The sequence below is a fragment of the Sebastes fasciatus genome, chromosome 21 (assembly GCF_043250625.1).
Source record: "Sebastes fasciatus isolate fSebFas1 chromosome 21, fSebFas1.pri, whole genome shotgun sequence".
NCBI classification, from domain to species: domain Eukaryota; kingdom Metazoa; phylum Chordata; class Actinopteri; order Perciformes; family Sebastidae; genus Sebastes; species Sebastes fasciatus.
In genome coordinates, this window is record NC_133815.1 from 13,872,790 (window position 1) to 13,896,942 (window position 24,153).

Genomic DNA, 24,153 nt, shown 5'->3' on the forward strand with positions numbered 1-24,153 from the left:
TCCCTAATAAACACAGAACCACAGACCACCATAACACAACTAAACCTCTAAGACCCCATTACCACAAATTGTGCCTGCAAATAAAATCAATTCATAAAAAAGTTTCCTAATTTCTTGCACAAATCAAATATTGTTGCATCTTGCACATTTTTATGCTGCATTCTAATGTTCTAAAAAACAGATTAAGATCAACAGATTAGACAAGTTCCTGTTCATTCTCCTTTCTTAAAAAAAAAAAAAAGATATTGGCACACAAATCCACGTTTTTACGTCAATTACCCAGGAAGGACGTGGTGATTTAGCAGACTGTCCTATGACAACAGGGAGGAGGCGGGTCCACAGATTGCAACAAGTGTTTTTTTGGGTGCCCTTGAGGCACAAATCTCTCTCTGTGTGGAAAAGTTTGAGGACGCTCTTTGGATAAAAGAGAGGAGGTTTCAGCGCGGCTCCACACTGTAATTTAGGACTTTGTTTGTGAAAGTCCACCGACAGCAGCAGCAACTATGGATAGTTTACCGACAGCAGGCAGCTCGGATAGCGGATCGAACGGGAGCTTGATTGATCCGAGATGCACGGGGGATCCTCCTCTCGCCTTGGACATCATCCTCAGTGAGTAGAACTGGCTCTCATCTTCCACAAACATCTCTCCACCTAATGATTATTGACCTATAGAGTGGTTAATGTGTATATAAGTGTGATGTTCATGAGCAGAAGAGCAGTATGTTGTCACAATGATGGATTCCCGAGGTGTCCCTGAACCCCTCTTTTGGATAGGGCTGTAGGATGGATGTTGGATCTAGAGGTCATCATCCTCCTCTCATAGTAGAAAGTAGTTTTCCACATTTTAAAAAGCAGGCACTCTTTTATTCTCTCTGTCCAGCCTAGTAAGTCAAATACAAATAAAGATTTTTTGCTGGGCTTTTTCCCTCAAGAGCTCTATTGCTGGATCCTGCAGTTTTGAAAACAGCACAGGCAAGATTAGTGTCCTACATAAGTAAATATAAAATAGTTAATATTAATTAAAATTAAGGTAATCTTCTGACTCATGTTGGATTATCCAAGAGTTAACAGCCTGCTAGTGGTCATCCTCCTCCTCTGATAGTAGAAAGTAGTTTTCCACATTTTAGGAAGCAGGCAGACCACACTCTTATTATTCTCTCTGTCCAGCCTAGTAAGTCAAATACAAATAAAGATTTTTGCTGGGCTTTTTCTCAAGAGCTCCACAGTACAAGGCAAGATTAGTGTCCTACATAAGTAAATATAAAATAGTTAATATTAATCAAATTATTAAGGTAATCTTCTGACTCATGTTGGATTATTCGTTTCCCTTTGCTTTTCTTTGCTCATAGCACTCCTCAGAGGTTCTGCGGCCTGACATCTAGCAGCAACATTCAGCAGTAGAGAGAGAAAATCCACTTAAATAGAGCTTAGTGATATTTTTACGACTTAAATCCTAAAGTGGTAAATCACTGAATAAATCATAATACATGTGTTTGTATGAAAGTAAAGTAAAATATACAGTAATTAATGTTTTGTTTTTTTATTGGTGATTCCTCCTTTATAATATTCATTATTTATTTAGACATATTTTTTTTGCTTCCTAGCTTTACCATTTGGCTTGCTTGCATTTTTTTTTAATTAATTAATTTTATTTTTTAAATTTTTTTTAAATGTGTTCTTTAAACAAAAAATATATTTATTTATTTTCTACCTTATGATTAAGACTCAATGAAAGTTAAAGACACTTATTTGTACCGTTACATCACTGATTATGTGTAATCCACAAAGCACCGTCATTTTTTCTCCATTTTAATATACTCATGATAGATTGCTGAATATATATAGTGTATTCTTATGATAAGAGCTTCATCAATAAATTGGCCGGCCCAACATATACAGATTTTAGCTTATTACAGATATATTGTATTAGCATGTAAGCCAATAAATAACTGTGTGTCACTGTTTGTTTGTCCACCAGAGAGCTCTGTCAAGTTTATTTTTCAACTGTAAAATGTCCCGATCACTACAAATCTTAGTCACAATTCTTTCAAACACAAATTTAAGGGATTCTAGTTAAAATGTTTCTTCTTTCTTCTTAATGTTGTTTGTTTATGTAAAAAAAGAATTGGCCAATCCATCGTAATTGGATTTTTTAAACTCCAAAATATCGATCTTTGTATTCACCACATAAAATGCAGTAATGGTTGGGCAATAGTCTTGATGGTAAAACTTTTAAAAGTCTCACAAGCACCATCTGGATCAGTTTTGTCGGTGAAAAAAGATCTTAAGTGTCTTTTATAAAGCTGAACATGTGTGACTGCACAAGATGTCTAGGAATAGAACCACTGAAGGACAGATGCAGTTTCAGTAGATGAAGGGAAAAACATTGAAACACACTTATCAGATTTGAGAAACTATTAAAAAAGTCTGCCGTGTCTGTTTTCGACTGGAGTTTCCAACCATTAAAAAGAAACTGAACAAACGCAACACGAGGGCCACCTATATGGAAAGAAATTATTAAAGGGAATGTTTGTTAATTGTGTGTGTTTTTGTGTTCTGATTACATCGAATTACCTTCGGATACCAGGAAATAAATGACGCAGATCGCCAGAATACTCACGAATACGGGCAACATGCTGAAACAATTTACTCAACCTTTCCTGATTCTTTTTGTTTCATTTTGAACATAGCTGCGGCTTTGTCATAACCTACACTACTTTCCTTTGTCTGAAACATCTGTTGTCTCCTGACTCCTTCCTTGAAGGTTAATACAGGAAATGACACCCTGCTTACTATCTTGCAGTGTGCGTAATAGCACCCCCGTGCATTGATCATGTATGGCTGCTTTCAGAATCATCAAGACAAGTTTTGGAAAAACAACTGTTTCATGTCGTACAAACCAACCACATTTTTCCGTCTCTGTCAGTTCTGTTTGTTTTACAGGCTGAAAAAGAAATAAACTTGCATTTTGATGACGCAAAGCTCATCAAGCCTGCGTAATCATATGGCGTGATGGAAACCCACCACGGCCCGGCAAATGTCAAAGATCTATCCATTCTCTGGCTTGGTTTTATTTTGTCCACATGCATGTCTATGGAAAACGGTCTGCATTTGATTTCCATGTGTTACTGTTTTCACTTTCAAAATGATTCACTCAACTTTGAATCATTGTTGACCTTTTTGTGCGCCTCAAGGCAACACAATTAAGGGGGTAAATAGAACTTTCACCCAGTTCAGTATTTGGTTAACGCTCAAAACACCTTTTTTTGTTTGCTTAGCTTCCAGTTAAAATTATTTTATCAAGCATATTTTGAATATGGTATAACACTGCTTTTTCACTTTGCATAGTCTTCTGTAACTTCCCTGTAACGCAGCATGCTGTTTCCAATGTAACACTAATGTAAAACGAATGACATCCATCATCCTCAGCTGTGCTTTGTGTTTTAATGCTAATTAGAAAATGCTTAAAAACATATATACCTGCTAAACATAAGCATGTTAGTATTGTCATTGTGGGGCATGTGAGCAAGCTGATGTTAACATTTAGTTCAAAACACTGCTGTGCCCACAGAGCCGCTGTAGACTCTTAGTCTTGTTAGGACATGCTTCACTCTTCGTCACTTGGCTACTTGTTATTAGCTGGCAGTAAAATGAATTCAGCCTGCCAGAATAAACATTTCACACGCCAATATAAATACCCAATTAACCTCATAAAGGTCATATCAAGTTTCAAATTTCCGGAGAAGGACCCGTGGGTCCAGAATCCTGGCTCAGAGTTGAAGACCGCTAAAAATGTACCTTCTCTCCCTCCAGAGTTGGACATCTTTGGCATCATCCTGTACTCTGTGCTCACCTTCATGGCCGCAGTGTCCGTGCTGGTCTTCCTAGAGGAGTGTGTCTACATCTATAGGAAAGTGCCCGCCAATAAGAAGAGTGTAATCATATGGGTGAATGGGGCAGCACCGGTAAGAATAACACTTTTGGAAAACTGTGCATAGTGTTGGTCAAATACACCGTATCTTTAACATTTCCGCCTTTCTCCCCTCTTTCAGGTGATCGCCACCATGTCGTGTTTGGGGATGTGGATCCCCAGAGCCACCATGTTTACTGATATGACCTCTGCCTGGTGGGTCTCTCTTTTCTCTGCTTCTCTTTTACTCACCTTTCCATCTCTCAGTGTGCTGTGTGTTTTTTTTTTTACCCCTCAGAGCCCCCACAGTAAAAATCACAGATGGGGAAACTTGAACTTCGTAACCTACTGAGAGTTTTATAGAAAACAGTGATACTGTTGCGCAATGTGTGTCTGGAAGTTATGGCTTTCATTTTCTCTACTTCTCTACTGATCCTGCCTCTCGAAAGTCTCCTCCATGCATGTTCTCTTCATACTTCTCTCACTGTTCCTGCATCCTTCACTCTAATTCCCTCATTCCTTATGTCTATTTATCCATCACTCCTCCTCTTATCTCTCCGTAGCTACTTTGCCGTTGTGGTGTTCAAGTTCCTGATCCTGATGGTGGAAGAGGTGGGTGGCGACGAGGCTTTCCTGAAGCGAGGAGCGAGACATAAGCTTCGGATCAGCACGGGGCCGTGTTGCTGCTGCTGTCCCTGCCTGCCACACGTGGCCATCACACGGTAAACACTGCAGTAATAGACAATCTGTGGTTATCATAATCAATGCGACGTTTCAGCTTTTTCCCGCCTTTAGAGCTGCTCATTTCTAACAACTCCCTGGTCTTTATTTTTTATAACAGCAGCAAGTGTTGCTGGACAGCTCCCATGTAGCACATGTTGATTTAGAAATCTGCTCCCATTGTCCTCGGCAGGAAAGGCCTTAGGAGTTTTGGTATCAACTGTGCAGTCAGTCGTGTAAATATTACATATGAGGGTTATCTTTTTTGCTACTCACCCTTCAGCTATCCTAGCAGGCACAGAGTGTTGTCAATCAATGAAGCAATATTTCAGCATTTCGTGAAATGCTCATATTTGCAGTTCTTCTAGTAGTTACATGAGAACTTCTCATAACGTGCAATTAGGAATACTGCTGTCAAGTCCTGAAGCTATTCAGACACCTGAATTTGCATATAAGCATGGGACTAAAGTGCTCTGACATGTAGAGATAGTAATAGTGATGTTATACTGCTCTTAAGTCCTGAAGCTCTTCAGACACCTGAATGTACATAAACATGGGACTAAAGTGCTCTGAGGTGTAGATATAGTAAACTCCAGCAAAACGTCTGCTTTAAACTCACTCACCTTACTCAAAAGGCACAGCCACTACACATCCACAGATATTAATACTACATAAAATACAGTTAACAAGAACAATACAACTAAATTACCGGTCTTGATTAAATTGTGATGCCTCCATGACCAATTTAGGCAAATGAGACTGAGGACAACTATGTACAAGAAAAGTCAATGTGGTGAGAAAGCCTGCATGTTTTTGACAGCTTATTTGTCGAGGAATTTTGCTCTTCTCTCCTTCTGAGTGGCAAACCTCTCAATGACCTTCTTAAAGTCAGGGATAAATTTAATGTCATACGTTCATAGCTTGAATCAGCTATTGGCTAAGCTGCTACATAGACCCGCCTGCTGTGGGCGATTTCTCCGTCGCCCCAGAGCTGAACTTCAGACATACAATGTTTTTTTGTGTGTGGCTGTCTGGCTCAGGGGGGGCGGCGGCTCCTTCTATTGGTCTGCCGCCTACTGGTAGGTAGACATAATGGGAAATATGCTTTTTAATTTCCTGCTGAGAGTTCAGTGAGAAGGTCGATACCAGGCGGCAACCTTTTGGTCTGAAAAGTGAAGCCAATGCAGAAGTGCCTTAAACTTTCATTTTTTCTAATAGCCAGCAGGGGGCGACTCCTCTGGTTGCAAAAAGAAGTCAGATTGTATAGAAGTCTATGAGAAAATGAGCCTACTTCTCACTTGATTTAATACCTTCGTAAACATTGCAAACATGAGTTTATGGTCGCAATCGCAAGTCTTCTTCAGTACAGTAAATTATGGTCCCATTTCGAGTAAAATAGACGATGGGGTAGGGTATGCTTTAGGGCGTGGCTACCTTGTGATTGACAGGTCGCTACCACGTTGTCTGGTCTGGGAGTTGTCCGCATTTTCTTTCAACTTTAATCCTTTCACAGTGTGTTTTCAGTTCATGAAAGTTAATTGTAACATTTTGGTCGCCTAAAAATGTCTTATTCAGCATTCGGTTGTACTTAGCTCCACCCTCTCGAATCACATCTGGTTGCAAAAAACCAAGATGATGACGGCCAAAATGCCGAACTCAAGGCTTCAAAACGGCGGTCCACAAACCAATGGGTGACGTCACGGTGACTACGTCCACTTCTTGTATACAGTCTATGATTTAAAAGCTGCAGTGAACAGAGATCACTCCCACCGAGTTTAAAGGGAGAACATGCTTCTCGCCGACAGTGCTACGGTCCCATGTTCTTCATTTTGACACACTGTTGCTTTAAAGGAAAATTCCGGTTTATTTCCCATTAATTTGGTCGACCATCCAAGTGAAATGACTCACGATCACTGCATTAATCTTTTTGACTTAACCACGGTGAAAGCCAGCCTCACACATGCACTGTAAAAAAGAACGGTGTGGGTGGAAGAATACGTAGGGTAATTTGGTCAACTGGCCCCAGATGTGGATCCCTTTGCAGTTAGCCATGCTTTCGCTCTGCTTTCTGTCAGACTCCGAGGCAAGTGTAATTCATGTAAAATTCCTGGTTATTTGCAAAACTGTAGGGAGTCCTTATTTCCCTGAATATCTATAACAGAGGTGGCGAGTGCAAAATAAGCACAAGCCATAGAGCCTCAATAGCCACATTTATGGGAAATACTGTAAACCAGGTTGAAATAAATCAGAAATATCCTTTAGGTGGTGATTGAAACATCCTGCAGTGCTAATGAGGCACAGATCCTGTGCTAAGATGGTTACACCCACATGTTGTTTGAGGGGTCAGAGTAGCGCTGTGATGTAGTTTTTGGCCTGTTTGAAGATTGCATGACCTCAGGGATCCTCTACAGTATTATGTATGTATGGATGTACGCCTCCGTTCTCTGAATGCAGGTTGAACACACTCCCGGTCGTTCAACTCTTTCGAAGCGGGGAACTGGCGTGTGTATCGTAGCACACGTCTGTACACAGCATGCCCCGTTCTGACTGAGTAAACACTGTCTGCATTCACACTACGTGTCACAGTTGATTGATCGATCCATCAGGTTTGAATAAAGCCAGCAGTCTGTTTAGGATACGTGCAGTTCTCACCAAAATGATCTGCATGCCAACGTCTGCTTGCAACGGCAAGCAGATGTGCTTATTTCTAACGCTATGCACTGCTTAACATGCATTCACTCTGTGCAAATACAAGAGAAAACCCTTTGACGTAAAGCCCCATGCTGTACACAGCGTTGATGATGAAGATGATGATCAAGCCGAGACATGCTCAGCCTTTCTTTTCTTTAAAGCAGTGCCCAGTTTCCCATCAAAAAGCATCACAGAGGGAATATATATGTTGTTGCTCATTGAAATATGGACATGCCTAAAGCCAATGAAGATGTGCCCAAGGCCACTCTGAATTGTTCAGAACATCCTGCGGTAATTATCCAGGATGAGTTTAATGGTCAATTCCACCATGGAGTTTTTAAAATGCGTTTAGAGACTATAGCCATTATGTGTCATCAGCGGCTACATTGAAAGAGTTTCCTCTGTTCCAACTCCAGGCGCTCTCTCTTCCTGCTCAAACTCGGCTCCTTCCAGTTTGCCCTCCTGAAGATTGTCTTCACCATCCTTTCCATTGTCCTCTCCACCAACGGGACATTTAACCTGGCTGATGTGAGTTGCTCTCATTGGAAATACTGGATGGCATTTCTCCATGCTATTGTATCCCTAATTTGTTGTTGCTATTTATATTCCAAGCATTTTTCTTTTAAACAATGAGTCATATAGCCCAGATTTCCAATGTATACTGTGGTTTGCTTGTCATTTTCTAGAAATTACTCTGTTGCCATCATTACTACAATGTTTTTTATATTTTCCGTAGAAGAATGACATGTCGTAATCTTGCCTCAATACCTATTGTAAAAGACACTATTAAGACATGATCAAGACACTATGAGCTTGTGTGATTAGTTAATGTCTAATGAATCTTTAATTCATGATTGTTAACTTGGTTACATAGACTTAAGACATAGACCCCACCACTTTGGTCCAGACGGAAATATCACGACAACTATTGGATGGATTTCCATGAAATTTGACATTCATGGTTGTTAGACGATGTATCCTAATGCCATTACTGATCCCTGAAAACTTTTTCTCTAGAGCCACCATGAGATCAAAATGTTATTTTGTCCAATGTTTTATGACTAAATGCTCTACTTTGTGTTGAGATGCAAACATCTACATGTTGCTGCATGATCGAACAGTTAACAGATTCATTAATACCCCATTTTTTTGTATCACTTTATTACAATGTAAACTGTTTAAATCTCTCCATTCTTCCCTGATTTGACTATTCCTGCTAGACGTTTTTGGTTTTAGTGCACCATTCTCTTCATGCAACACTCCAGTTTTCTTTAGCAAAGACAAAAATAGAAGAAAATCGCTCTTTCCACCCACTAGCTTGTAAATGTGAAATAAACAACGACAGTTAGGTCATGCAGCAACATACAGATGTTTGTTTGTTTGTTGGGCAGCTGTGCCTCAGGAGGAACAGCAGGCGGAAGATCGGCGAAGATACTGAACCCTAAATAGCATCTAAATTAGATCCTGATGGGCAGGATGGCAGTGTGTGAATGGGTGAATGTTGACATGTAGTGTAAAGCACTTTGAGTGGTCATAAGACTAGGAAGGCGCTATATAAATGAGAATATTAATGCATGGACCTAAAAGGCCCATTTCTATGTAACAGTTTATTTGTGTCATATAAATGAGCGTATGTTTACTCATCACATAAAGTCATAGTGACTTATGATGAGTGACCTGATTATTTCTTAGTAGTGAGCACCAGAAATTCCCGATACACCCTTGGTAAATCATCATGACTCTTTAGTTGCACATCACTTGAGCTTAAGCAAGTGTTTTGTACACCTAGTATTCCCTATTTTGCCAAAGAAATGATTGTTTAACAAAAGAAATGAGAATAAAGGTATTTAGTGTAAGTAAAAAATATGCTACTACACCCAATTTATACTCTTTACAGAGCAACAACCATGTTAGTGCAAATTAACAAATAAAAAAACTATATTGTGACATCTTTATTTTATTTTTTCCAACAGTCTCTCATGTGTTCTGTTCACCCTCTCCCAGAATTGTTCTTCTTGACTTTGCTAACTTCCTGTCTCCTGTGTGTGTGTGTGTGTGACCATGTTTCAGTTGAGCATTACAGGAGCTGCCATATGGATCAACCCATTTGTGGGCATCTTGACAATCATCGCCCTGTGGCCTGTAGCGATCACGTTCATGCACCTGAGGGTTACCCTGCGGACACTCAAGATCGTCCCCAAGTACGCCATGTACCAGGTGAGGCACACGATATGCTTTAAACACACATGCGCTGGACACAAACAGCTGTTTACACACCTCCTGGTGGACAGTAACTAGCACTGCTCATATATGGCTGGCTGTAAGTAAACATGTCTGATAACATGTCAGGTTATAGGGATGTCATTAGTTTTTTTTACAGGATTTTCCAGCGTTCTGTTTGTCAGGTTAAACAGTAGATGTGTGTGTTTCTAGTTGGTGCTGATCTTGAGCCAGCTGCAAACAGCTATCATCAACATCTTGGCTTTGAACAGAACCATCGCCTGCGTTCCGCCCTTCTCCGCCTCAGCCAGAGGATACAGTGAGTCAACATCCATCCATACAACCAATCCGTTCAACCACGTGTTTAGCTGCTCCATCAATGACTCCTTGAAGTCTCCTTTAGCTGACCTTCCTGTTCTTTCTTTGCCTCTCTGTCGCCACAGTGATGAGTCAGCAGCTTTTGATCCTGGAGATGTTCATCATCACGCTGGTAACGCGTCTGCTGTACCGCCGACAGTATGAACCTTTACCCGACGAGGACCAGGACTTAAACGAAAACACCAAGATGCTCACAGTAACCGGGTCTGCATGAGAACTCTGTGTGTGTTTGGGTGTGTGTGTGTGTGTGTGTGTGTGTGCGCGCGCGCGCATGTGTGTCATTTTTATTTCCTGTATTTGATTATGAGATTATATCGTCAATATGAATAAATGAAATGTGAATTATTTGTAAATTTTTGTTGTGGGTGTCACAGAGGTGCAAACTCTACAAAATTGTTTAATTGACCGGTCACACACCTTATCCAGAGGGATCCAGCAGTTATAATTGCTAACACTTTGTCATTTCAATTTGTTTTTACCAAAAAAGAAACCATGCAAGAGGCCAGTAATGTTTATTTTACAGGTCCATAATTCCCTTGTAATTTCCAAGGAAGTGTCTAGGAAAGAAACTGTGATTTGGTAATAATTATAGGGAAATGGAGAAAATGTTTGATAATACTTGAGTGTTCAGTTGTTGATTTCCAGTGGAATTTCCTTCAAGAAACTGCTCAGTTTAAACGAAACAATGTTTTATTATTAATTTATTAGTAGAATTTAGATTTTCTGTGTTTGTTGAATAGTATCCTCCAGATATTAATTGCCAATTGAAGTACTTTTCTATGAATTTACAGTTATATTCTAGGAAACTTCAAGAAATATTGGGACCTCAAATATAAAGTGCCACCACTTATTTATATCCACTGTCTTTTTGTTAGGCATTATTGCACAAATGAATATAAACTGTACTTTTGTCTTTTGCATTCTGTGTTACAACCACTGGACCTTTACTATTACGTCACTATTACCATGTACAACATAAGCATTTTAAACGTCCTCAGATGAAATGTCACTGCACGACTCTGTGGTGTCATTTGTTACAGTATTTTCCCATTCAGCTGCCTTTCACACTGTAGTTCTTTTATTTTGTGCTGCTAGGTGGCAGTAGAAACCAAAATCTGCTAGATACTCAGCAGCTGGGATTTTGATTATCATCACCTGCCTGTTTACTGTATTGCTATGTCAACATTTATTTTTACTATACTTTATTTAGAAAGTTCAGATTTTTCATTACAAAAAATTCTGCAAATATATTTCACAGTAAGAAAATATAATATAAAAAAAAAAAAAATTATACAACAAATAAAATGTAAGGAAAGGAAAAGATGAATAAAAAAACAAAACAAAACAATTGGGGTCTGTTAAACAATTGGAATAAAATAGTAGTTTCTAAATATTTTTTGCCAATTTAGAATATTTTAGTTTTAAGTTTTAGTAGTGGTCAAATATAATATATATAATAATAAATATAAGTCAATATGATAGAAGTCAAATATGTTTTAAAATCAGTATCTTTAAAAAAAAAAGTATGAAAGGAGGGTATTCTTTTAAGCCATATCATTTTATGGATATAATATTTTGCTAAAATATTAATCAAATTAATTATATAAACTTAATCTGCCGAAAAACTGGGATTGATAAAAGTGGGTAATCTCAATCTTTGTTAGTATGATATCTTTTTCAAAATGTTTTGAGAAGCTCATTTGTAAATTAAACCGAAAGAAGTAGCATGAAAACAATCTACAAACACATGTTCAACAGTTTCCCCTTCACAATTACAAAAAGTGAATCTATTATTAACAGTTAAGAAGAAGAACTTACAGATATTAGCTTTTAGCAGGGTAGTACATGTGCACAAACTCCTTTGATTCTATTTGAAATTATATATTTATGTGGTTAACAGAAAGATCCATTGTTTTCTATGCAAATATAGCCACCTATAATTACATATGGGAGTATGTTCAAGATAATTTCTAATAAAAGAATTAGTACAAATTCTATCAGATATAGAAACCCCATTAATAATAAGGGGACATTCACTTAAGGATATGTTAGTGTTATGTTAGTTTAGATCTCTCTTCCTTTTTTGTTATTATTTTTTTTTTCTCGTGGGGTTGGGGGGACGTTCTTTGTATAAGCCTGTGGCTTCTTGACCTCTCCTGACACATTTCTTGTTTTTTTTTCATTGACTGGATTTTGTGCAGTTTCATATATGTGCAAATAAATAAATACAAATAAAATAAGATAGTTCATCAAGACATATGCTTTGTGCTAAAGACACTTTATTATTTAGGTATATATATATATATATATATATATATATATAAAATACAAGTTATTAAAAAAAAAATTGAGGAACACACTCCAAACTACAAAACACAAACTTTCTGAACTCAAAAAGACAGAAAAAATAATTAAAATAAATTGTAGACAGTCTTATTTTTAGTTACAAATCTAAACAGGGAAAAGCATAGTTTTCACATAAACATCTGTTTTAAACGTTTGATTATATTATATACCTGTGGCTGTGTATAAACCTAATGCTGCATGTGTAAGAGGCTGCAGATAAACAAGGTAATGTAAATGTATGTTGATTGACTCGCCCCCGTCCAATTGGGTCGTTGCTGTTTCTCACTTCCTGGTTTTGAACCAATCAGCGTGGAGCATCAACAAGCCTGAGCCAAGTGCGGTTGAGTCGAGTCTTTCGAATGTACGCTCATTCCCAAAACGTCAAGCCATTCCAAATAGGCCGGAAGTCTGAAGATTTGTGCTTCAAAATAAAAGGTTTTTGCAGCTGTACAGAAAATCTCACGTGTAGTTAGTTGGCTGTTTGGACCCTTCCGAGTTAATGTGGTCTTTCGAAATAGTCATCATTCCGTCTAGCTAGTCGGGATTATATTGTAATAATAATAATAATAATCTTTATTTGTATAGCACCTTTCTAAACATAGTTTCAAAGTGCTTGCACAGATACAATGAAATACAGACAAAATAAAAACAACAATAAAAGAACAAAACATAAAGACCAAATAATGAGAAAAAAACTAAAACCCGTAACTAGTGGTATCAAAACAATAAATTACTACACATAAGCTCAAAGAGGACAATATAAGGTGTGGGGAAAAGGTGCACAAGCTGTTGCCTTACGGAGTTAAAAAAGCCTTTTTATAAAAATGGGTTTTTAAAAGAGATTTAAAATTGTTAGTAGAGCTAGCTAACTTGAGGTCCCGAGGTAGGCTGTTCCACAGTTTAGGGGCATTGATGGCAAAGGCCCTGTCACCTTTCGTCACCAGCATAGACCTGGGTACAACCAGTAGAGCCAAGTCAGAGGACCTCAGAGTACGCGGTGGCACATAGGGTGTAAGGAGCTCAGTGATGTAGCTTTGTGCCAAACCATGCAGAGCTTTAAAAGTTAATAATAAAATCGTAAAATCAATTCTAAATTTGACAGGCAACCAGTGATATTGTGACTAATGGCTAAATAATTTACTAACACTTTTTAGATCAGTTGTAAGACACTTAAATGAACAAAATATGGGCTGCCAGGTTGGGAAAAAATCTCTCTGGCTGTTGAGTCTTTAATAAAAGGTCATGAGTACTTCAGGTTTCATGGGTGAAACATTTAAACCATTAAAGCTGCATTTACAAATGTTAAGTCAACGAAAGTCAGTGTCCTGTTGCTACAAATGAAATCCATCCATAAATAGTTCAACTTAAAAAGGGATTTACAAAAACACCATAAAACAGTCATCAAGCACACCATTTAAAAATCCTAACATAAATTAATTCATAAATAAATAATGGAATTTCAATTTATTTTTTTTAAATATATAATATAATATAATATAATATAATATAATATAATATAATATAATATAATATTCTAATAATTCTAATGAATTAGTCACCCTAATACCTTGCATATTAGAAAGCTACATTTGACAGCCTAGTTGTTTTATTTTGAAAATCAGTAACCAGAAGTCGGTGTCTGATTCCGGCCAGCTTGAAAGTGTTTAGCTCATCTGAACGTTCAACAATGTAGATCCAGGAAGCCTTCTGGAGAGCATATTGTTTGTGTCTTTATCTGTACCCTTAATGGACATTTATTCATCACTTCATCGCTTCGTGTTCTCCGGAGGAGCTGGGACAAATGTGGACACCGACCACAGAGGAGGACTTTCTCCGTGTTGGCTGTCAACAAGAAATGGTCGTGTTTTCTCTTGAGTCTCATTCTCACAGTCACATCCAGACATCTTCATTAACACTTTCAAAATGAGGATCTTCGTGTCTCTGCTGAAAAATGCGAACCCCAAAATCGAGTATTACTCCAGGTTTTCTCCGTCTCCTCTCTCCATCAAGCAGTTCCTGGATTTTGGTGAGTAACATTATAGCTGTCATCTTAAAGGAATGACTTGCTGATAAAGAAGCCCATCAGAGGGCCTTGCATTTTATCATTTTATTCACCATTTCTTCATTCATTTGAGGCAATCTCTTACAGGTTATTAATAGTAAGAAGCCTTGTACACGCTGCACATGAAACATTAGACTTGATCACATGTGACATATCTGAATTTACTTTCACTAAGCCACCCATAACATGCACAAACATGCATGATGATGACTGCATGGCACCTTTCTGCTGCAGGTTTTGTTTACTATGTCAACATGTGACACTGTTTAATCCATGCATGCATGCAAGTAGCTGCAGGCTTGTTTACTATATGGATCATTGTTGCACAAATTAAAGTTACATGAAGCAGTTCTTGGATTTTGGTGAGTAACGTTAGCTGTCATCTTAAAGGAATGACTTGCTGATCAAGAAGCCCATTGCATTTTATCATTTTATTCACCATTTCTTCATACATTTGAGGCAATCTCTTACAGGTTATTAATAGTAGAAGCCTTCTACACGCTGCACATGAAACATTAGACTTTGCCTTTACAGTGATGGCTCTGCATGACACCTTTCTGCTGCAGGTTTTGTTTACTATGTGGGCACACTGTTTAATCCATGCATGCATGCAGGTATTTCCACTCAGACTGATGGGACAACAGCTCCTACAGTACAGTACAGTAAGCTGAATTTGCTTCATGTTTACACATGATTTCAGGTTTATTACAATCTTTAGGAGCTGATTTCAGAGCATGGATCATTGCTGCACAAATTAAAAGTTACATGAAGCAGTTCTTGTATTTTGGTGAGTAACGTTATAGCTGTCATCTTAAAGGAATGACTTGCTGATAAAAGAAGCCCATCAGGGGGCATTGCATTTTATCATTTTCTTCACCATTTTCTTCATACATGTTAAGTGTCACAGGCAACCTTTTACAGGTTATTAATAGTAGAAGCCTTCTACACACTGCCATGAAACATTAGACTTTGCCTTTACAGTGATATGCATGGTGATGGCTCTGCATGACATATTTTGCATATTCTGCACCCTCAGCCTGGAATTTGCTCCAAAATGACCTAAAAATCAAGGAGCTGGTATCCTTAAATATTTTTTAAATCTAAAAATGAAGGCTTTAGAAGCAGACTTTATGGCATGCCAATGTTTTTAGCTTCCCTTGGCGTACAGCTGACTCCCAGAAAAGTTCCTTTTTGTCTTCAGATAGTTCTCTTTTAATGCAAATTTGAGTGCTTTTAGTGTTTGTGAATTGTATTTTATATCTCTATTTGTGTCTGTGTCTGCAACTTTGTGTTCAGATTTTGAATTGCTTCATGTTTTACACATGATTTCAGCTTTATTACAACCTTTAGGAGCTGATTTCAGAGCAAGGATCATTGTTGCACAAATTAAAAGTTGCATTTTCTTTGTATCTGCAGTGTTTTTTCTCTCTCATATGGAGTCAATAACTGTGCCACACGTGAGACTTTGAAAACCCAAGAATGACAGTGTTGGCAGGCTTTTCTTAATCCATCTCTTGATTAAACACAGTCATCTCTGTTGCGTAATTTGTTTCTCACACCTGTGGATCGGAGTACAGGAAATGTGCAACACTTGTTTTTAGCATTAAAAAAACACAGCTGGGATCTCCTCAGTGGTAATGGTTCATGTCAGAAGAGCGAACGATAAAGGTGTGTTTCTCAAGGGAACAAATCAGACGTCATCCAAGGGTAGTCAGCAGCTGCAGAGTGTGTGTGGTGTGTGTGTGTTTGTGTCATTCCAGCGCCGAGTCAGATGGTTTCACTACCCCATTTTGTAATTAAGACCTCTTTCCTTTACATTGCTGAATCAGGGGAAGCCTCTGAGCAGATATGATCAGACGTTTCCTTTCATTCTGCACAGGTCGTCTAGTTTTCACCTCAAACACACTAAAACATCATGTCTCATCTGTTGGAGTCTTGAGGTCACTCACAGGGCAACACGACGTTTGCACAACAGGCTTCCTGTAAGACTGACGGATGTTTCTTTGCATTGTACAATTTGACTTTTCCTTTGATCCCTTTTTTTTTTTTGTAGCTGAAAAAGCATTTTCCTCAACAGATTTTCACTGTGCTCAGTGGTTTTCTGTCTGCGGAGAGTTAATAGGGTTCACGTGCTTCTATGCGAATGTGGCGAAAGTCATTTTTCGAGAAAGACATTCAACATTATGCCGCAGTAATTCAGTTTTTCCTGTTTACATCTAACGGCATAAATCCCCCCTAACCTTTCCATGACTCCCCCTCTCTACAGGGTAACAAGATTCATGATTTCCTAGAATGGTTCAAGCTAATGTCGGCGCACAGTAAATACGGTTTCAGACAGTCACGGCAGCAGAGTTTAAGGTATCATATTAAAGGTTGGAAATTGAAACTGACTACAGCTCCCAACCAGAGCTGTGTTAGCTGGTGTGTTTACCTCCTCGACCAGTCACTTTGGTACTTCACATGTGAAGTCCTTTTTTATTCAATGGGTGAAAACAAAACTTTACAGGAATGTTTTAAGGTTGATAGTAGGGCAATCGATTAAAATATTTATTCGCGATTAATTAAAATTTAATCGCACATTTTTTTTTTTATCTGTTCAAAATGTAACTTAAAGGGAGATTTGTCAAGTGTTTAATACTTTTATCAACATGGAAGTGGGCAAATATGCTACTTTATGCAAATGTATGTATATATTTATTATTGGAAATCAATAAACAATGACAAATATTGTCCAGAAACCCTCACAGGTACTGCATTTAGCATAAAAAATATGCTCAAATAATAACATGGCAACCTCAAGACCAACAGGCAACAAAAGCTGTCAGTGTGCTGACTTAGCTATGACTTGCCCCAAACTGCATGTGATTATCATAAAGTGGGCATGCCTGTAAAGGGGAGACTCGTGGGTACCCATAGAACCCATTTTCATTCATATATCTTGAGGTCAGAGGTCAAGGGACCCCTTTGAAAATGGTCATGACAGTTTTTCCTCACCAAAATGTTGCGCAAGTTTGGAGCGTTATTTAATCTCCTTCCTGACAACCTAGTATGACATGGTTAGTACCAATGGATTCTTTCGGTTTCATAATGATGCCTGTAGCTTCACTATGTCATGCCAAAGAGGTCTGGTGATTTTCTTAACTGAAAGGTGAATTTCGCAATCTACCGTATGAGCCACTATGACTATTAGTAGCAAGACAAAGAAAACAAATCCTGAATGTGTTTCCTGGCAGGTAAAGTTAATTTCCGCAAACGGATACCAGACTTTCCAGATAGTCCGGTCACTTTTAATGATGCAGCTTTGACAAATAGATTTATTTATTTTTTCAGGCAGGGACAATGCTTGTGAAAAAACATCCTACATGTTCCTGCGTAAGGAGCTGCCAGTGCGACTCGCCAACACCATGAGAGAGGTCAACCTGCTACCTGATAAACTGCTTAGCCAGCCCTCCGTCAGACTGGTGCAGAAATGGTGAGACACTTCCTCCAGAAATAGAATTTATATTGCTTCCAGGTGATAAGATTTATAAAAGTAGTGTCAATAAGTGTGTGTGTAAAAGTTGCCTTTTGACCTCTGTTTGCTTTATTAGGTACATGCAGAGCTTTGTGGAGCTGCTGGATTATGAGAACAGGAAGCCAGAGGACAGTCGCGCTTTGAACGAGTGAGTGAATATTGCCTCTATTAATGATTCATTAATGCGAGAACAATACATGTGCAGTGAGTATCCGATTTGTCAGCCACCCAGCTGTTGCGTACTGGCTTTATGTCTGCAGCTAATCCCCTTAAACACACGCACATGGATCTCTGCTGACTGCACAGGTAATGGTGTGTATTTATACTGTAATCATGCCCGTGAGATAAACAGCCACACATGCCTGAGAAACACAGACAGGAATCTAGATAAGGTCGACTGCTTAGAGAACACACTTCCAAGAATTGTTTGGTTCACTGGAAATGAAAGAACGGCGATATTAAAGGGATAGTTCGGGTGTTTTGAAGTGGGGTATGAGGTACTTATTCATAGTCAGTGTATTATCTACAGTAGATGATGGTTGGCACGCCCCCAGTTTGGAGAAGCAGACAGGACTTACCACATAGAAACAAAGCAATGGTCTTTCTAGCCTCCATATTCGGCCCTATTATGTTTAAATGATAGGAATATGTGCAAGAGATTCCCCTAATGAACAACCCTAATTGACAATCTCAAACTAACATGACAGCTTGCTCACGGATGAGTGCATTAATCATTTGGATTTTTATTTTCCTCCTCATTTATTTCTTTTATTTTTTAGTTTCCTGGAGCTCTTGATCGAGATCCGTAACCGCCACAACGACGTGGTTCCCACCATGGCTCAGGGGGTCATCGAGTACAAGGAGAAGTTCGGCTTCGACCCCTTTATCAGCAGCAACATCCAGTACTTCCTCGACCGCTTCTACACCAACCGCATCTCTTTCCGCATGCTCATCAACCAGCACAGTGAGTCTCAAAAAACCTATTTGGATCCCAAGCGTACCGTCTATCCTTAGTAGCTGGTTAATTATTGTTACTGACGTATCTCTTTTCTTTCCGTGTCTTTCTGTGCAGCTCTCCTGTTTGGCAACGACACCAACCCTGCCCTTCCAAAACACATAGGCAGTATCGATCCCACCTGCAGTGTGGCTGAAGTCGTCAGTGGTGAGTTTATTACAACCATTACAGTGCATATCCATAAAGCACTGTACTGTATCCCATATCCGTGGGAATATTTTGTTATCTATGGGCTGAATTGTTTTGCTTTGTTGCAAATATTTGCATTATGGGAAAAGGAGATACAGTATATCACACCAGCAGCTCTGCAGCAGTGACACAAGCGAGTTCATCTGCGCTAAGCAAGCGGCGTGTTTACATAATGATAGTTGTTAAAGAATCCGAGCAGCGTGGATCCAAAGCTGCACTCTGAGTGACCCAGCGAGGAACACAAGCTACATTAGTAACCCGTGACAGGAATCCAAATGTAAACAATGAACGTGTTCTGCCTGCTCTGCGCTGACTCGTGTTGTTTCGCCCTCCTCTATCAGATGCCTACGACACGGCCAAGATGCTGTGCGAGAAGTACTACTTGGCTGCTCCCGAGCTGAAGATCGAAGAGTTCAACAGTGAGAGATTTTTACGCTCCGTGCATTCGGGGGCCGTTTCTCCCTGTAATCTGACACACAGCTGTAGCGAAGCAATGTATTCTGTCTAGTCTATCTAGAGTCCAAATTTAGTCGTGTAATGATCTCCATCTCATTAACTTCAAAAGCTTTCATTCTTGTCTTCCCAGTGAAGGCCCCTCAAAAGCCCATCCAGGCGGTGTATGTGCCCTCTCATCTCTTCCACATGCTGTTTGAGCTCTTCAAGGTGAGCGGCGCAGCATCAGTGGCGCAAACCTAACTAGTTAAGCGCTCTTTAAAGTGTAATTAAATTGCAATGCGGCTATAATTCTATAAGGATTTCTTAGCAGAGCTGAGCTAATTACATGTGTGGGCGTTTTTCTCAGAACTCGATGAGAGCCACGGTGGAGCTTCACGAGGACAGTGTTGGGGGATTACCGCCAGTAAAGGCAAAAGTCACTCTGGGTGGAGAGGATCTTTCCATAAAGGTAAACCAGACACAAGTACACACATCATTTTTAGGACAAATATTTGTGGTCTCTCGCCTCCATCTCTCCCACGTTCCGTCTTCAGATCAGTGACAGCGGAGGAGGAGTTCCTCTGAGGAAGATAGACCGTCTGTTTAACTACATGTACTCCACTGCTCCTACGCCGAGCCTGGAGCCGGGAGCTGTCCCATTGGTACACACACACAGACATAAAAAATGAAATCAGTGTTGACCCCTGGTGACCAATTGAGACATTTTTTTAGATATTTTAGTTATATATGGCATGACGTCTGGGAAATTAAGCTCTTTTACTCCCCCTCCCCCATCCAGGCTGGTTTTGGCTACGGTTTGCCTATTTCTAGGCTCTACGCCCGATACTTCCAGGGGGACCTGAAACTGTACTCCATGGAGGGCGTTGGCACCGATGCTGTCATCTATTTGAAGGTAAAGTGAACCAGTCAGTCGGATGTGGAGCATGTTGTTGTGATGGGTTTTCTGTCTCCCAAAGAAATGATGCAGCTAGGTCAGAGTTTAAAGGGACACTTACCACCAAAATCCAAAAATACATATTGTTCCTTTTACCTGTAGTGCTATTTATCGATGTAGATTGCTTTGGTGTGATTTGCCGAGTGTTGACTTCTCTCGAATATATAATGGAACTAGATGGCACTCGGCTTGTTATGCTCAAAGAGCCAAAAAACTACATTTGAGAAGTGCTGCAGGACTGAGTTGTAAAACCCGGAATTGAGTTAGCATTTAACACTTCCGGTTCCCTCATCTCAAAGTCAATGGGTTTTTAGTTAGATGTCTGAAATAAGATCTGTGGTTAACACATGCTTGAGAGATTTTAACGTTTTGTTCTACGATATAAAATACAAGAGTAATTATGCCACTTGTGAATTTTGAAGATTTTACATGTCTTTAAAAAGGCAGTTGCTACAAGTGGTTAAATGAGAATACAAAACATCATCAGGCCGACTCATCCGCCTTTGGTCGGTGCTCATGTGAACGCGGTGTAGTTTGTTTATAGCCTAACGTTAGCTTTTTCCTTCCGGCGATTGCATTTACATTTAAAAAATCATAAAGGGGAGTTGATTTGTGGAGATTATCTTGCTGTTTTTGAAAAGAAAACAAAACTATTCCTTTTAAAGAGAAATGACTGTGAGTTCTTCTCTCCATTTAAAGGCCCTTTCCAGTGAGTCCTTCGAGCGTCTGCCCGTCTTCAACAAGTCAGCGTGGCGGCATTACAAGACCAGCCCCGAGGCGGACGACTGGAGCAACCCCAGCAAAGAGCCGCGCGATGCCAGCAAGTCCAAATACAAAGCCAAGAGATAACTCTGCCTGACCCCCGCTTAACCCGGCACATCTGCCGGGAGCCCAAATGCCCGCACTCTGCCCAGAGCATGTACGATGAAGTGTTGCCCTTGGGTTTTAAGATCAAACTAACATTCCGGTGGTTAAAGCTTTGGAAAAAGATGGATAACCTTGACTTATATCTGTACCCAATGGCAACGACATTCATCAGCGTAGCTTTCAATGTTGTGGCATTACCACCGGCTCTCCAAAGATGAACCTCTTCCAAATTATAGATCCCCTCTTGTGAATATTGACCAACATTTCCTCCTCTATCTGGCCATTACATCAAGCTGAATTCACTGCATCACCGTCACCTCTCCTCTGTCTCGTGCACAGTTTGGCCTGGCTCCGCTTTGCTCCCTGTGGCTGAATAAGCCACGCACTGCTGATTGAGTGTCTTTCTCTAACCGAAGCCGAGTCAGGGGATTTGAGTTTCAGTGCAAAATGGGAAGAAGAGGAGGGAGGTTTCATTTCCTTCCTTTGGGAGACACTTTTAACCGAATGCACAATTAGGCCAGTGTGTCATTGGCATAGTAAAGAGTTGTTTTGTATTTAAGCCTGGGAAAATGAAAGACAGGATTGTAGAGATAGATGAGAGAAAATGATAACTTTTGGAAAAAAAACTAATATAGGAAGCAAAGTCACACTTTATTTTTTAAAAGATCTAAAAGTTTTTATTTTATGTCAAAAAGAGAAAGCCTTACTTCTACCATATTTGATGTTTTAAAAAAAAATCTGCCGTGATGGCTTCACTGGAACTTGAAGTTTATTTATAATAGGAGGATGTTAGAGGAAGAAAATATTTTACCTCTTCACTCATAGAAGTTAACTGAACGCCCACCTACATTAGACATTCCTGCTTGCAAACTAGCTCTGCACCCTGATTTAACAACTACTAAAGGACCAAAGGAGGGTGCTTATGAAATGCATCGCAGCTTCAACCACACCAGCATGATGTGTTATTGTATGAGACCTCACAGAGAGGAATGGACCTGTTGCACATGACCTGGGGGGGGGGGGGGGTTGTCAATAAGCCTTCTTGATTTTAAAGGGTGTAAGACAACCTTTTAAAAAAATATACAGTTGGCTTATATTTCAGCATTTTATTTATTTTTGTGAAGAAAACTAAATGAAATAGTTATTTTTAAAGTTTGGATTATTATTTAAGATATAAACAGGATAAGGGCACGGTGAAGACCTTTCATAGAGGCTTCCCTCTATGCTAAACAGCCTCGTCCTGCATTAGAGGTACGCAGTTAAAACAATCAAAGAGCAAATAGAACAATGGCCAAGTGTCATGGAAAAGAAAACACTGCATTTGTAAAAAAAAAAAAAGCCTATTAAGTATGAGTGATTGTTAAAAATAATTATTATTAATAATAAATAATAATGCAGACAGAGAATTTTATTTAAAATCCCTAAAAATAACAGGAAGCTCATCTCTGATGGAATATTCACAGGAAATAATTAAAATCAAAATTCATCCAAATCACTCGTTTTACACAAACTTCCTGCAGTTATTGCGTTCACTATTTGGCTTAATTTTACAGTTTATCAGTTGTTCTGTACTATTATTGTTATGCATAAAATATGTCACTTAATGATAGAAAAGGGGTCCCTTAATGAAAAAGGTTGGGAACTACTGCCCTAACAAACAGTGCTTCATCCAGTCAGCCTGGTGTCTCTCTTACTGTAGTAGTATTACTAATCCTTACAGTCTTCTGAATGAGTTTGAACAAAGCTTGTGTATTTTTTAAAATGTGCATTTTGTTTTTATTACCATGAAAGTGACAGAATTAGAAGATACAGCTAAAATGCAGAGGGAATTGATACCTGTTGACATTGAAACCGCATTACTTTTGATAATCTTTTAAAGATTTTTACTGTAATTATTTCTAAAAGTGTGTGACCAGTCCACCTCATTTACTTTATTTAAACAAAAGGACATTAAACTAATGTTAGGAAAAGCCAGCAGGGGAAATTCTGTGGTTAAAGGAGCCATTAAGCGCTTTAAACTTTGCATCGAACCAAACAATTTTTGTCACATGAATCACATTCAGGAACTTTTTTGGTGCACTTTTCTAAACTTATATACAGCATTTCCTTCAAATAACTCATTTCAGACCTCTATCAAGAATTTCCTTTATAAATGGAAGATTAATTATGATCAGGCAAGATCCCAGATCACCACTTGTCACTCTCAAAATCTTCATAATAGCAATATAATATTTGGAACTACTAAGAAAAGACCACACCGAAATCGAACATGGCCCAAGAATTTCAATAATCTAAAGTAACTTCCTTCTCTCATCTCCTTTTAGCTCCATCTGATGTGAAAAGAAACCAGTTTAGATGAAGAATTCAGTATGGAAAGCGTCCTCATCCTGTATTTCGTCACTGCCAATGCCTTCGTAACCTGCCAGTCTCGCCGAGTGATGCTCAGTGACAAACCTGCTGTAAAGGAAGTGTTATACGCTTGTCCTCTTCATTTAAAAGCCTCAGTCCACCACCTTTAATCATGTTTTACAGCCAATGACTGTTATTTCAATTCCACTTGTGTGATCTAGAGGCCCGAGGATCTTTCATCTTCAGTAGTCGTCAACCTTTACTGTTAAAGACTGTCTCTGGACCTCTGGTATTTTAGGGAATATTGTGTATATAACTATTAATAATGTGTTTGCTGTACATGCAGCCAGTGTGGAGTGATCACTCTGTTTTCCATCCTACTGTACCTCCAGCTTAAACAAACATATCTGTGTGCATGAACTCCTCCTCACTACGGAGGTGGTCACGCAGAGATATGCAATCAATGCAACATCATACATATATATATATACCAAAAAAAAGG

At 39.1% G+C, this 24,153-nt stretch overlaps 2 protein-coding genes across 4 annotated transcripts; both read left to right on the forward strand.

Annotated features, from left to right (window-relative positions):
* The first annotated feature begins 345 nt into the window (after positions 1–345).
* On the forward strand, positions 346–12,159 carry slc51a (solute carrier family 51 member A). Of its 3 annotated transcripts, XM_074621499.1 has the most exons (9): positions 354–609; positions 1,350–1,461; positions 3,814–3,965; positions 4,053–4,126; positions 4,474–4,632; positions 7,738–7,849; positions 9,392–9,538; positions 9,755–9,860; positions 9,985–12,159. In XM_074621499.1, the coding sequence occupies exons 3-9, from the start codon at positions 3,858–3,860 to the stop codon at positions 10,131–10,133; spliced, it is 855 nt and encodes a 284-aa protein (XP_074477600.1). In that variant the 5' UTR covers positions 354–609; positions 1,350–1,461; positions 3,814–3,857; the 3' UTR covers positions 10,134–12,159. The 3 variants fall into 3 exon arrangements, with proteins under 3 accessions (XP_074477598.1, XP_074477600.1, XP_074477599.1); XM_074621497.1 differs by lacking the exon at positions 1,350–1,461 and having other exon boundaries at positions 346–609; XM_074621498.1 differs by lacking the exons at positions 354–609; positions 1,350–1,461 and adding an exon at positions 3,395–3,428.
* A 1,772-nt stretch (positions 12,160–13,931) lies between these two features.
* pdk3a (pyruvate dehydrogenase kinase, isozyme 3a) lies at positions 13,932–23,714 on the forward strand. The gene is made up of 12 exons (XM_074621387.1): positions 13,932–14,291; positions 17,658–17,799; positions 17,918–17,989; positions 18,621–18,805; positions 18,914–19,003; positions 19,387–19,464; positions 19,632–19,708; positions 19,848–19,949; positions 20,035–20,142; positions 20,280–20,393; positions 21,135–21,255; positions 23,627–23,714. The coding sequence occupies exons 1-12, from the start codon at positions 14,189–14,191 to the stop codon at positions 23,659–23,661; spliced, it is 1,227 nt and encodes a 408-aa protein (XP_074477488.1). The 5' UTR covers positions 13,932–14,188; the 3' UTR covers positions 23,662–23,714.
* The last annotated feature ends 439 nt before the right edge of the window (positions 23,715–24,153 follow it).